This window comes from Microcebus murinus, chromosome 1 (assembly GCF_040939455.1).
Source record: "Microcebus murinus isolate Inina chromosome 1, M.murinus_Inina_mat1.0, whole genome shotgun sequence".
Classification (NCBI taxonomy): Eukaryota; Metazoa; Chordata; class Mammalia; order Primates; family Cheirogaleidae; genus Microcebus; species Microcebus murinus.
The window spans coordinates 45,484,000-45,499,620 of NC_134104.1; the positions used below are offsets into that span (position 1 = coordinate 45,484,000).

Sequence of the window (15,621 nt, forward strand, 5' to 3'; positions counted from 1 at the left end):
CAGCCTAGCTCACAGCAACCTCAAACTCCTGGGCTCAAGTGATCCTTCTGCCTCAGCCTCCCGGGTAGCTGGGACTACAGGCATGCGCCACCATGCCCGGCTAATTTTTTTTTTATATATATATCAGTTGGCCAATTAATTTCTTTCTATTTATAGTAGAGACGGGTCTCGCTCTTGCTCAGGCTGGTTTTGAACTCCTGACCTTGAGCAATCCGCCCGCCTCGGCCTCCCAAGAGCTAGGATTACAGGCGTGAGCCACAGCGCCCGGCCTTCTTCCTCTAATATTTATTGAATACTTATTGTAAGGTAGGCATTGCTCTAGACATGATATTGATATAGTTATGGACTAAATAGTCTTAGACTGCAGGGCTTTGAATTCTTGGCTGAATCTATGGTTTCTCCTTCTTGTCATTATTTAGCATAATGTTAGGAGCATGAGTTCTGGAACAAAGCTATTAAAATTTGTATCCTGAGGCCGGGCAGGCCGGGCGTGGTGGCTCACGCCTGTAATCCTAGCACTCTGGGAGGCCGAGGCAGGCGGATTGCTCTAGGTCAAGAGTTCGGAACCAGCCTGGGCAAGAGTGAGACCCCGTCTCTACCATAAATAGAAAGAAATTAATTGGCCAACTAATATATATATATATATATATATATATATATATTTATATATTATCTGGGCATGGTGGCACATGCCTATAGTCCCAGCTACTTGGGAGGCTGAGGCAGAAGGATTGCTTGGGCCGAGGAGTTTGAGGTTGCTGTGAGCTAGGCTGATGCCATGGCACTCACTCTAGCCTGGGCAACAAAAGCGAGACTCTGTCTCAAAAAAAAAAAAAAAAAATTTGTATCCTGGCTCTACTACATGTGGTTAGATGTGTGACCATAACCACAATACCATTAAACACTTGAAAGAATAGTAACTTCCAATGCCATAAAATGATTTCTTCGATTGTCTCATGAATGTATAACCCTTCTTTGCCTCAATTTTTCCATCTCTAACCGGGGTCAGTGATGTAACCTGCCTCATAGGGTTGTTGTAAGGATTAAAAAGAACACATGTAGAATGTTTGGAATAGGCCTGGCCCATAGTGCTATAGAAAGTGTTAGTCATTACTACTACAATGAATACTGTCATTACTATGACTCCAAATGCTGTGAGACTTCTTGCCCTATCTTCTTTTTAAATTTCTTTAATTTGGGAAAACAGATAACCAAACTTCTTAGAACTAAGCACAAAACAAAATAAAAGTAAAATGACTGTATGAAACCTGAGATTTCCTTCCAAAAAAAAAAAAAAAGAATGTATGATGTATGCTTTGGCATTACATTTTGGATTTTGGTTGCTGAGAACCTTTTTTTCTTAGACATAGCCTTTATTAGGCCATGTTTATAAATGAAACTTGAATAAGAAAAAAATATGAAGTAAAGTTTATCTTAATATGACTTATTTTTTTAGGGAAAAAGATCTTGAAGAAGCTCTGGAAGCAGGAGGTTGTGATCTTGAAACTTTGAGAAATATAATTCAAGGGAGACCACTACCTGCTGATCTGAGAGCCAAAGTTTGGAAGGTAACTAGAAACTAAAATGAATAAAATATAATCACTTAAGAATATTTTAAAAAATTTATCGTTTCATCTCTATTAGTTGCAGAAGACTTTATCTTATGAGCATGCCACATCTAGAAAATTTGTCAGACAGCAACTAATTAAAATGTATATTTCTATAGTGTTTAGTATATCTAATAATAAGATTTAGGTTTGAGAAGGTAATGTTTTTTTTCTCTCATGCTTCATTTTAATTATAAGTAACATTTTCTTTTGTAGATGTTAGAAATGGTATTTATGAAAATTATTTAATGAAAAGGGGAAATATAATACAACCAATGAGTAAAATCAGATACACAGTGTGAGATATGCAATGATCTCAGCTATGTTTAAAAAAAAAAAAAAGAAGAAAGGAAATATGCCTCTTGGTGTTGGCATTGTAGGAGATTTTCTTGTGCTTTATTTTCATCTTTTCAGCTGTTCTCCAGTGCATATGTATTATTATTTTTTTAAATTTTGAATTAAGATTGTTATGATTCCTTAATATAATAAAATAATTTATTCACTTGTCTCATACGTGTATTTTTATATGTGATTTGTTTAAATTTGAATTCTAGTAGGCCCACCCATTGCATTTGGTTGATATGCCACTTTAGGTTCTTTTAATCAATACAGTGATGTTTTACATACTAAATAAACCTTGTATAATATCAAGAACATTTTCTGAATTTATTAAGTAATCTTCTGTATCATTTTTAATTGTACATAGCACAGATGTACTTTTTCTTTGCCAATATCACATTCTGTATTGTTTTTACATTTAAAAAAAACAGAAAAGAGGGTTGTTTGAAATTTATATATGCAAATATATTAATGTTTTATGTAATTTATTTTATTCACTAAGTCAGCATGAAATAGTAATATCTAATGTAGGAGGATTTAAAGTAATACTGTTGATTCATTGTGATGTGGCCAGGGGCTCAGCATATGGTGGAGTATAGATATCTTAATTTATAATCTTTGTATTATTCCTAAACTCAGGCCTTTAATTATTATAGCATATTTTCCACGAATGAGAAATGACATGTAATGCTAGTTGCTTTTTTAATCTTTCTTGCAGATTGCTCTGAATGTTGCAGGAAAAGGTGATAGTTTGGCATCATGGGATGGTATTTTAGACCTCCCAGAACAGGATACCATTCACAAAGATTGCCTACAGTTTATTGGTAAGTTTAATAATTATTTTCAAACAGCAGAAAATCTTGGAAATAAATTTTGGGTGGAAGAACCACTCTTTAGTAGAATTATCTTGTTATAATTTGGGACTTTGTAAAGGGCTTGCAAATAGTGCTAAAACTTTTCTTTTGAAATTCTTATGAAATAATGTCTAATAACTTTAAGAAAGAAACTAGTTTTTACTGTTTCTTTTGCATTATATGTTCAATTTTTCATGTACATTTACAGTTTTTTGCAGTCTTAAACTTGGATTTTGTATAATTAAAAATCTGTATGAGTGTATATGGTCCTCAAATTAAAGGAGTCTGTTTTCCAAAAGTTTATCTAAAAGTCATAGTTCATGATCTGCTATAGAAAAACTGTTGTAAGTCATGGGTGAGTAGGCTTCCAATCACCCCACAAAGTCTATTTCAATTCACAATAAAGATTACATTAATTTATACTTCTTTTTAATTTAGCTCTAGTCCATTGGTATCTTTTTGTTTCTTTTTCTGTCATATTTTAGTTAAATTATTGGTCAAATCGGCTTTTCTGTAATAACCACAACAGAAACATTATTGCTGATATGGGCAAAAGGAAGGGAATTTGGTGGTGGGAAATGAATCTTTTCCCTTCCCTTGCCAAAGTTATGTTGTCAGTTGTCCATCATTGGTAGATGATAATCTGTTCAGAAAACAATTTGCTTTCCAAGAATATGGGTTATGCCTATGTTTGCCTGCCCCTCTACTTCAGATTGACCATCCTTATGTTTAACATGTATATAGGCCAAACATCATTTAGTGCTGATGTTTAGTAAATACTGATTATATAGAAAGTCTTCTGTTTCTTTCCCTTCTTTCTCAAGGAACTAGATAATGAAATATTCTTAAGGGAAAGTGATTGCTATTATTACTTTTCTTTTCTTTAAACAACTATTTTGCTTAAAGTTAAAAACAAGAATATTATAAAGTGCTTTGGCTATGTTTTTTCTTGGGTTTTAGGTCTGTGAACCAATTATTGTTAAATATAAGGGAAAATTTGCTTTTATGTAGTTTTACTTAGTCTTTGTAATACTCTAAATGTGCCAATATATATTGTACATTTGTAAAGAAGTGTTATGTCAAATAACTGAGCCTCTAACATGCCTGTGGTAACTTTTTATTTGGACACTTATTTTCTAGACCAGCTTTCAGTACCAGAGGAAAAGGCAGCAGAATTACTTTTGGATATTGAATCTGTAATCACCTTTTATTGTAAATCACGTAACATTAAATATAGCACATCACTTAGCTGGATACATCTACTCAAACCATTGGTGCATCTTCAACTGCCACGCAGCGATTTATACAACTGCTTTTATGCAATCATGAATAAGTACATTCCCAGGTAAAATATAAATTAGTTATTATAGTTTTTAAAGTGAATAGAGGTCTGGTTTGCTTTGAAATACAGTTGTTAGATTTACTTTGGTAGTAAAGTAAAATGTTCAAATAATTTTTAAGATTGTTTGAGCCATAGTTATTTGACTTTATTTTTGCTATTATAAACATTTTTTAAAAGGATTCTTTAGTTAAGAATTTATACTTCTAAAACAGTGCTTACCAGGGTTGGTGTCAGGGGAGGAAATGGGGAGGTGTAGGTCAAAGGATACAAAGTAGCAAACAGAATGAACAAGTCAAAAGATCTAATATACAACATGAGAATGATAGTTAATAATAGTGTATTGTATTAGAGATTTTTCTAAGAGTGAGTTATAGCTGCTTTTGCCACAGGGGGAAAAAGGAGTAACATGTGAGATGATAGGTGTGTTATTTTGTTCCACTATAGTTAACCATTTTATTATATATGTTTCTTATAGCATCATGTTATGTATACTTTAAATATACACAAGAAATTTATTTTTAAAAAAGAATTTATGCTTCTAGAGTTGATATACGAAACTCTCTAAGCTTATTTGGTGGTATACCTCTTCAATTTCTTTACACATAAAAATAGCATTACCATGTCTAAGTGAAAAGTAAAATTTTTGGAGTGCTACCTTATGTGAGGTGCTGGTGTTACAGCCTCGACTATATAGCCCTAAATACAGACATTGAACAAGTGAATTAAAAAAAAAATTGTTTTCCTTTTTCATTTTCTTTTGCTAACAGACTACAGGGATGAACAAGTAAAGTGTGCTGAGTGATAGGAAGGTGAGATATAGAGTACTGTGGGAATGTATAATGGAAGTGACTTAACTTACCCTGGAGGTCAGGGGTGGATTCCCTGGGCAAGTGGCACTTAAGTTGAGACCAGACAGATGTGTAGGTGGTTGTGGTGAGTGGTCATGGTGGTGAGGGGCACATGTGAGGCCAGCAAGAATTATTGTAGTTCTCAATGCTATGGATCAGATAGTCAGAATTTTAGTGGTGTGGGTGCACGTTAGAATCATTGTAGAAGCTCTTCAAAAGCCTAATGCCTATTGTATACCTGATTAATTATATAAAAATTATATAATTTTTATTATAGATAGAGCCCAGGCATCAGTTTATTTAGAGCTTCCCAATTAATTTCAGTGTGCAGCCAAGATGGAAAGCTGCTATTCTGGACCTTGATAGTTAACTGACTGCCATTTTTTATTATTTCCTATGTGATACCCCACTATACTAGGTATAAGCATTTTGTATTTTTTCTCATTTAAACAGTGACCACTATAACATAGCTGATTTATAGCTATAGAAACTGAAGCAAAGAAAGAGAGAGATTAAATTACTTTTCTAGGATTACACTTCTGGTGTGTGACTGAATCAGGATTTGAGCTTAAGTTTGGATGGATAATCAGTGCTTAACTAATATGGTTCTCCACCCTGGTTGTTTGTTAGAATCAACTGAAGTACTTTTTCTTTTTAAAAATAACAACTTGATTGAGATATCATTCACATACCATAAAATTCACCCACTTAATGCACACAATTCAGTGGTTTTTAATATAGTCGCAGAGTTGTGCAACCATAACCATGATCAATTTTAGAACATTTTTTCACCCCAAAAAGAAACTTCATACCCATCAGTAGTCATCTCTCCATTTTCCCCCCAACATTCCTAGCCCTAGACAGCCACCGATCTACCTTCTATTTCTATGGATCTGCCTGTTCTGGACATTTCATTTGAATGGAATCATATCATATATGTTTTTTGTCACTGCCTTCTTTCCAGTTTCATTCATATTGTAGGAATATCAGTATTTCTTTTTTTTTTTTTGCCGAATAATATTTCATTATATGCATATACCACATTTTATTTATTCATTGATCAGCTGATGGACATTTGGGTTTTCACTTTTTGGCTGTTATGAATATGCTGCTATGAACATTCATATACTAGTTTTTGTGTAGACATATACTTTCATTTTTCTGGGATATGTGTCTAGGTGTGGAATTGCTGGATCATATGATAACTCTAACTTTTTGAGGAATTGCCAAACTTTTCCAAAGTGGCTGCATTTTCCATTCTCACCAATAGTGATTGGAGATCCCATTTTCTTCACATTCTCATCAGCATTTGTCTTTTGATTATAACCATCCTAGTAGGTGTGAAGTGGTATCTCATTGTGGTTTTTGACTTGCATTTCCCTGATGTCTAATGATGTTGAGCGTCTTTTCACATGTTTATTGGCAATTTTTATCTCTTCTTTGGAGAAATATCTCTTTAGCCAAAGAACTTTTGAAACATACTGATCCCTAGAGTTTCAAATCTAAGTGGATGAGGTAGAGCCTGGACATAGGCATTTTTTTCAAAGCTCCCCAGGTGATTCTAATGTGTACCATGATTGAGAACCTCTGCTACCTTGAAGCCATACTGCTTTTATGTAAGAAAAAGAGACCCAAAGGTGCCAGAAGACAAGGCTAAGATCATGGCAAAGTCAAGACTGGAATTCGTATTTAGTAGTCATTTTGTTATAGTAGGTCTCTCAATGGCCTATATTTTAGTGCTTCTCATGGTCACTTCTCACTGTAACATAGCTTGCAATTGCAAGGGACATGGTGTCCCAGGTTTGTCGCTAGAGAACAGTGGTAGTGGTAGTTAGGAGGAAAGAGGGGATTTTACATTGACCTGTGTAACATATTGTCTTGTCAGGTTCCTCCTGTTACTGTTTCCATGAGTTCCACATGTAACACAGCACTCCAGCTAGGGTCAGCATTAAAGCCCCTCGAAAGAACACTGGGCTCCACAGAATGTTTCTAGAAGAACTTCATTTTAAAATATCTTATTACATGGCCAGGCGTGGTGGCTCACGCCTATAATCCTAGCACTCTGGGAGGCCGAGGCGGGCGGATTGCTTGAGGTCAGGAGTTCAAAACCAGCCTGAGGGCCAGGCGCAGTGGCTCACGCCTGTAATCCTAGCTCTCTGGGAGGCCGAGGTGGGCGGATCACTCGAGGTCGGGAGTTCGAAACCAGCCTGAGCAAGAGCGAGACCCCGTCTCTACTATAAATAGAAAGAAACTAATTGGCCAACTAATATATATATAGAAAAAATTAGCCGGGCATGGTGGCTCATGCCTGTAGTCCCAGCTACTTGGGAGGCTGAGACAGAAGGATTGCTTGAGCCCAGGAGTTTGAGGTTGCTGTGAGCTAGGCTGACGCCACGGCACTCACTCTAGCCTAGGCAACAAAGCAAGACTCTGTCTCAAAAAAAAAATCAAAAAAAAAAAAACCAGCCTGAGCAAGAGCAAGACCTCGGCTCCACTATAAATAGAAAGAAATTAATTGACCAACTAAAAATATATATACAAAAATTAGCCAGGCATGGTGGCGCATGCCTGTAGTCCCAGCTACTCGGGAGGCTGAGGCAGTAGGATCGCTTGAGCCCAGGAGATTGAGGTTGCTGTGAGCTAGGCTGATGCCACGGCACTCACTCTAGCCTGGGCAACAAGGTGAGACTCTGTCTCAAAATAAATAAATAAATAAATAAATAAATAAATAAATAAATAATAAATAATAAATAAATAAATAAATAAATAATCTTATTACATATTTAAATATAATATGGGTAGAATCCTTTCAAGCACAGTGCCTTGCAGTTGAGAGTAACTTTGTAGTATACATTTATTAAGTGAATAGATGCTGTTGTAATGGTTGACTCCCAGAGATACCCTACTTTTTCTGAAGATGAGACCATGAACTAGGTAATTGTTTTCATAGATTATGCCACGATTCACTACCTATTCTGCCTTAGCATTCTATTGCCTTGATTTATACAGTGGGGAAAGTATCAGACTAAGAAGGAGGTAATCTTGCCAATATGAATCCAGTTCTGTCTCTGGGCACCTGGATTGCCAACCTGGGGCCTTCTCTACAAAACTCCCTTGCCATTTGCAGTGTCAAAAAGTGGTAGATTGAGAGTCATACCAAATCCTAGCATTGGTTTCAGATCTTAGATTTATAGAAATTATTTTTCATTATTCTCCTTGAATAACATTTTAAAGCATTTTTATCAGTTTCAGTGTTAAAACTGTGACATGCATCTCAGTAACTTTTTTACATGAAGCACTTTACCTTATTGCATTTTTTGTACAGTTTACTGTTTTAGAGATTGTACCCCTACAAAAATACCACTAATTGAAATATCAAATTATATATGTGAAAGGGGGCAGTATGGTATAATGCCTTCATGCCCAGTGTCTGTGTATAAGTCTTAGGTTCATTATCTTTTAGCTGTGTGACCTTTGGTGAGCTACTTGATCTCAATTAAGCCTCAGTTTTCTCATCTATAAAATATATATATATATATATATATATATATATATATATTTCATAGGGTTGTTTGTGAAGATAGAATGGAACAACTTTTATAAAATATAGTTATTACAGTGTCTGACACATGATATTTCCTCAGTTAATAATGACTTTTATTATGATGGTCTGTGCTTTGAGCAATTATAAGTTTTTGCTGATTCATTACACATTATTGCCTCCTTCCCGAGTGACTAGTAGAATGCATCTCAGTACAAAAGCTGCATGGAGTAAAATTTATAATTAGTGGCTGAAAAAGTAGTGAAGCCTACTGGTCCAAATGAAGATTGGATTAGTCATCACCTTGTTCACAGCAATACCATACTTTAACCAACCAAACTGTATGGAAGTAACTATGCAATATTGCCTTTTGTTTTTATTATAACTATAGTCGTTAAAAAGTAACAATTTCTCTGTGTCCAATAGGATTCATACTATGAAAAATCTGATATCTTTTGAGAGATTCTTTTTCCATGAAGTAACTCAGTTAAGTTTTGAGGTATTACAAACATGGACACACTAAAATGAATTAATGTTAATGTAATAGTATTTGACAAATCCTCTCAGCTCAACAGATTTTCTGAGAATGCTGCTTATGTGGGAGTTAGGAGGTAAATCTTCTGAGTTCAAGGTCAGGGACTGACTGAGCATGGGAAGGAGGAAGCAGCTGTGTTTCCTAAGGAGTGAGCCTAGTGTATGCACCATGTCTGGACCTGCTCCAAGGGATTGTCTTCTTTGGGCTCATGTGATTAGGTACCTGGGTGTGGGGACTGTGCCTTACAGATCAGGGCTGTGAGTAGCTACTGTGACCCTTGGCAGAGGAACCTTAAAGCTGAGCAGGCTGAGATACTTCATAAGATAATGACTAGAAACTGCAGGGCATCTGTGACACAGATGCATCTCTAAGCCTTTTATAATTATTTATACTTCTGAAGTATCTGCAGTGAAATGTAATGCTTGTTTTTAGAAAAAGGCGTTGGGTGGGTGTGGTGGCTTATACCTATAATCCCAGCACTTTAGGAGGCCGAGGCAGAAGGATCGCTTGAGGTCAGGAATTTGATACCAGGTTGGGCAATGTAGTGAGACCCCATTTCTACCAAAAAAAAAAAAAAATTTTACCTGGGTCTGGTGGCACACACTTATATTCCTAGCTAGTAGGAAGTCTTGCTTGAGCCCAGGAATTTGAGGCTGCAGTGAACTATAATCTTGCCACTGCACTCCAGCCTGGGTGACAGAGCAAGACCCTGTCTCTAAATAAATAAATAAATAAATATTGTAAAAAGGCATCAAGATATAAATGGTAGAGTATATATTTGGTGCCCTTTACTTTAAAATAATATTCATGTTCAGCTTTCCCATTTTACTTTCATAATAACCCTTTGAAGTAGGACAGTTATTCAACAAGGTTAGTATTTGGCACCTTTTAGTATTCAGAGCACCTGGTACTCAGGGCACTTCCACAGTTTCTGAGACCACTATTCTGAAATGTTCATCTGTGGCCATTTTAGACTTGTACGTTTGCTAAAGGATATTCCTAATTGAGTATATAGACTGTGGCGTTAACCAGAAGCCTTCCTAGGAGTTTCCTCTTATTTGGCAGAATCCTGTAGAGGCTCTCCAGCTCTCCTTTTGGGATCCCAACCCTATGAAAGTAACCTAAATGCTATTTTCAGTGATCCCTGTAGTCCTCTTGCTTGAATTCTGCCTGGGTTCACCTGGAGAGAGTCTTCCTAGAGTGGCTGTGGACCTGCTGTTCCTACTAACTTTTGTCAAGTCAGGGATATTGAAAGGTGTTAGAAAGAGAGCTCTGCCTAGTACTATAGGTAGACTTGCTGTGAATGCTGTGGTTTTCAGGTGTTTGGGGGTTGGGGAGAGAAGGTGGGTATAACAGGAGGATTGATAACTTAGATGATCATTCCTGACCTATTAATGCAGAAGCCTTTCCTTCTCTTGTCTTCTAGGGATTGTTCCCTGAAGGGGAGACCATTTCATCTCTTCCGATTACTCATCCAGTACCATGAGCCTGAGCTTTGTTCTTTTCTTGATACAAAGAAAATTACTCCAGACTCCTATGCACTCAACTGGGTAATAAAGTGAAAGTAGGAACATTTAATGAAAAATAGATTTATATAAAACTATAGTTAGATATGTTTTTTTCTAAGGGAGAGAAAGAAAAGTACTAAATTACAGACCATTACTACTTAAACCTAAGGAGTAAAATTATTGGCATTTCAAAATAACTTTTTGCTCATCACTTAGATTAGTCAATTCAGATTATTTGATATGAAGTTTAGCCTTTTTTATATATGTATAATGTATTATATAAGTAATATATACTTAATATTAGTTATAACTATATTATATTTATAGTAATATATAGTTAATATTATAGTTATAACTATATTATGTTATAGCTAATATATTTATAACTGATGTTTTTAGTTATATAGTTAATATTAATTATATATGTTAATATATTATAGCTAATATAAAGTATAAACTAGCTATATTTACATATATGTAATTTTCAATATATGCATGTAATATATGTAAATATAAAATACATATCCGTTCAATTTAGAGCTTTCTGTTTAAATTGTTGATGGCATGTGTAAGTAAGAATTGGTATATAATCATGAGCAAAAGGACTTAAGATTATCAAATGGTTAATAAAATAATATAAAGTACAACTCAATGCTCTGTCATTCTCTATTTGTATTTTCAGTGGAAAGCCTTATTGTACGTGAGTAGTTCTCAATTTTGGTCTCAGGAGCCCTTACACTTTTAAAATTTATTGATGATTCATTGTTTATGTGGATTATGTTGATGAGAAATTAAAACTAAGAAATCTAAAATATTCATTTTTTTTTTAATTTATAAGTAATGGTAAATCCATTGCATGTTAACATAAATAGCCTATTTTAAAATGAAAGACAACTATATTTTCCAAAAGAAAATTAGTGAGAATAGTGGCATTGTTTTACATTTTTGCAAATCTCATTAATGTTTGGCTAAATCAAAGACAGGTAGATTCTCTTATCTCCTTCTTTATTCAATTTGTGATATCACAGGTCATGTAGCCTTTGGAAAATGCTATTCATTTATAAGGAATGAGTGTGAAAAAGGCAGGTAAAATCTAAGTATTATGAAAATAATTTTGACCTCACAAACTCCTATAAATGGGGGCCCTCAGACTACACTTTGAGAACTGCTCTTTTAGGTTAACTTGAAAATCTTTCTAAAACAATGATTGGGTGTTAGACAACTTTATATTCAAAAATTAAACATATTCTTTGATCATAACTTGCAAGATATGCAAGTTGCATAACTTTTGCATAACTTTTCTTGCATAACTTTTCTTCAGTAAGAATCCCATTTTTGCCAGTTATTAACTGTGTGATCTAGACAGTCTCTGAGCTTCAATTTCCTCATCTATAAAAGGGTAATAATAATAGCACCGTACCTATCTCATAGGATGATGGGATGAGTTAGCAATCAGGAAGTGTAATTAGAGAATTCTAACTTATTTCACTTCTGGGCTCATTTCAAACTCAGTAGCCTATTTAGTTTCCTCTTGGCCACAGTCTTATCACTTTGAGTTAAAAAAATGAAATACAAATATAAAATTGTAGCTTCTCTGAGATTTATATGGCGTCACTAGATCCACTTATTTATGTTAAAGTAATAAACTAATTCCCTTAAGCATTTTAATAATTAATAGAGGCCTTTCAGCCTAAGAAATGCCTTGTTAGTTGCCAGAACTCTGAGTTAGTACTGGGAGATGGGAGCAGAAAGTTTAAACTGAGTACTAAAACAAATGTTTCTCTTCAGCTCCTGTGCCAGATATTAATAGTTCATTCTTCATATTAGTATCATGTTGATAAAATGCAGTTTTTTTTCAATAAGGACATGAAACAAAAACGAATTTCTAAACCTTAAGAACCCATAACTGTGAGCAATGCAGTGGCAGCTTTTGATACCTTTGGTTTAGCTAAGTGAGTTTAAAAATGGCTGTATATTACTATTCTGTTTGTATTTACCTCTTCTAATCTGAATTGGTAATAGTAATTTTTCAAACAACAACAAAAAACATTAGTAGCATTATATACTCTAAAAGCCTTGTGGCCAAGTTTGTAATGGTGATTATGTGGGTTGTGGAGTCTCAGGACTTTTTCTTTCTTTCTTTCTTTTTTTTTTTTTTTTGAGACAAAGTCTCACTCTGTTGCTCCTGGGTAGAGTGCAGTGGTGTCATCATAGCTCACTGCAACCTCAAACTCCTGGGCAGTCCTCCTGCCTCAGTCTTCGAGTAGCTGGGACAACAGGTGCCCATGACCATGCCTGGCTAATTTTTTCTATTTTTTTAGTTAGAGATGGGATCTTGCCCTCCTCAGGCTCTTCTTGAACTCCTGATCTCAAGCGATCCTCCTGCCTTGGCACCTACATTGCCAGGATTACAGGCACAAGCCACTCATCCAGCCCTTTTTTTTCTCTTTTCTTCTCCTTCTCTTCTCTTCTCTTCTCTCTCTTCCCTCCTCTCTCCTCTCTCCCTCTCCTCTTCTCTCCTCTCTCTTCCCTCCTCTCTCCTCTCTCCCTCTCCTCTCTCCCCTCTCCTCTCTCTCTCCTCTCTTCCCCTCCCTTCCCCTCCCCTCCCCTCCCTTCCCCTCCCCTCCCCTCCCCTCCCTTCCCCTTCCCTCCCCTCCCTTCCCCTTCCCTCCCCTCCCCCTCCCCTCCCCTCCCCTCCCCTCCCCTCACTTCCCCTCCTCTCCTCTCCTCTCCTCTCCTCTCCTCTCCTCTTTTTTTTTTTTTTTTTTTTTTGAGATGAAGTCTCATTCTGTTGCCCAGGCTGGAGTGCAGTGGCATGATCATAGCTCACTGCAGCATTGAACTCCTGGGCTTAAGTGATCCTCCTGCCTCAGCCTCATGAGTAGCTGGGACTAAAGGCATGCACCACCACCCCCAGCTATTTTTTTTTTTTTTTAATTTAGAGATGGGGGTCTCACTAGGTTGCCCAGGCTGGTGCAGGCTTTTTTTCTACTCCCAACACCACCACTCATTAGCTCTGTGAGCTTGAAAAAGTAATTTAATCCAAGTCTATCTCCTCACCTGTAAAATAGGGAGAAAAATGTCTACTGCAGGCCCATTGTGAGAATTAAAATAAGAGATAATTATTAAACAATATGTGACAGTAGTACCTAGCACCAAATGTGCACAAAATGTGTGTTCCCATTATCTCTCTTTAGCCATTAAAAATGTTTTAAATGTCAACTTCTAGATGGAATTGTTTCTGTATTTAATGAAAATTGAATGATATAAAAATTTCGTTGAATTCATGCAATCTAAAACAATCTGGCTATAGAGGAAATGAATTAACTCTTTTATTTGAAGTATAAAGCCATAGAACTCTTGAAATCTATTAAAAGATATGAATGTTTAATCTTTTTCAAATGATGTACAAGTAAGCTTCAGGGAGCAATTCACATTTATATTATCATTAAATTTTTATTAGGTGCTCTTAAATTACCATGTTTGTTCCTCACAGTTACCTTGTAAGTTAAACACTATGCTATCATTATTAATAATTATTCTAGTTACTCGTATAGAGCTCTGTCAGTAATTATGGTAGTTATTTTGCTATGGCAGAGATATGTGCTGGTTACTTTAGATATTCTAGGTTATTGTCTCTCTTTTCACAACAGTAGTAGAAGATGGGTTGTAGCATTGCTTTTTTTTTTTTTCTTTTACAGAAGTAAAAATGGAACTTTAAAGAGGTTAAGCGATGTGTTCTAGATCACACAGTTAGTAGTTGGCTCTGTTGTCCCTTGAATCTATGTTTTGCCTTTGGATTTTATACACTAAAATTAAGGTACACATTAAATATCAAATACAGATAATTTGATGTAATGTTACTTATTCAATTGCTTTAATATTTTTAAGAGAACAAATCAGCTCCAATGGTTTATTTCTCTTATTTCATTTCCTGATTACAGCTTGGAAGCCTTTTTGCATGTTACTGTTCCATTGAAGTCACTCAAGCAATATGGGATGGATATTTACAACAAGCAGATCCATTTTTTATTTATTTCTTAATGTTAATTATCCTTGTTAATGCAAAGTAAGTATCAAGTTGGTTAGACTTTTTTTCCTCTTTTTTCTTAGGGTGCTTTGTTAATGTTTAACCCCAATGTATTTGATTCCTTTTTACAGAGAAGTTATTTTAACACAAGAATCAGACAGCAAAGAAGAAGTCATCCGTAAGTACCATTTAATGTGGAGAAAACATTTCAGGTCACTTTATCTCTCTAAAACTTAGTTTCCTCATCCATAAATTTAGGAAATTAATCTAGAAGAGCTCTGAGGTCCCATTCAACCCTGAAATTATATAAACACTTTCCAAGTACAGACCTTAAAAGACTATTTTCTCTGATTTTGCCATCCTCATTCATTCCTTTGTATTTTTTTTCACTCTTTCATTCCTTTCCATCTACCTTTTCTTTGATTTCAGTGTTCAAATAAAATGCCCTCCTCTCTTTCTCTCTCCCTACTCCTTTCTTAATTTGCCTTTCAGTACTCAGCTTACATAATATCTCCATTGTGAAACTTTGGTTTTCCTTTTGGCTTCTGCCCACTGTAGCCCCCACACAGAGATATTACAGTTACTTCTCTCTGTATTGCCTTGCACTTTGTATTATCTGTGTAATGATATAATTATTTTTATTTCCTCACATAAGACAAAAGTTCCTTAGGTCAGGGACTCTTTCTTAGACATTTTTGATATTCTGGGACCCTGGCACTTCATATATGTTTATTGAATAAATACATAAGAGAATTCTGATTAAGGCTAATGAATTTGATTTGATTACCTGACACCTTCCTTCACTAACAGGAGAATTGTGTTAGTAGTTGCAGCACATTTGGGGAAATCTACTTCTCCACAAGCAGCTTTAAAAGTATCACTGTTGGCCGGGCGCGGTGGCTCACGCCTGTAATCCTAGCTCTCTGGGAGGCCGAGGCGGGCGGATTGCTCGAGGTCAGGAGTTCAAAACCAGCCTGAGCAAGAGCGAGACCCCGTCTCTACTATAAATAGAAAGAA

The 15,621-nt window shown here is 35.7% G+C and overlaps 1 protein-coding gene across 2 annotated transcripts in view; it reads left to right on the top strand.

Moving 5' to 3' along the window:
- TBC1D23 (TBC1 domain family member 23) overlaps positions 1-15,621 on the top strand; it is a 61,670-nt gene that overhangs the window by 21,416 nt on the left and 24,633 nt on the right. For both annotated transcript variants that reach the window (XM_076001209.1, XM_076001211.1), the window contains exons 2-7: positions 1,457-1,568; positions 2,665-2,770; positions 3,941-4,145; positions 10,493-10,616; positions 14,519-14,643; positions 14,736-14,782. In XM_076001209.1, coding sequence (XP_075857324.1) covers positions 1,457-1,568; positions 2,665-2,770; positions 3,941-4,145; positions 10,493-10,616; positions 14,519-14,643; positions 14,736-14,782 — 719 coding nt within the window. The remainder of the gene's footprint in view (positions 1-1,456; positions 1,569-2,664; positions 2,771-3,940; positions 4,146-10,492; positions 10,617-14,518; positions 14,644-14,735; positions 14,783-15,621) is intronic.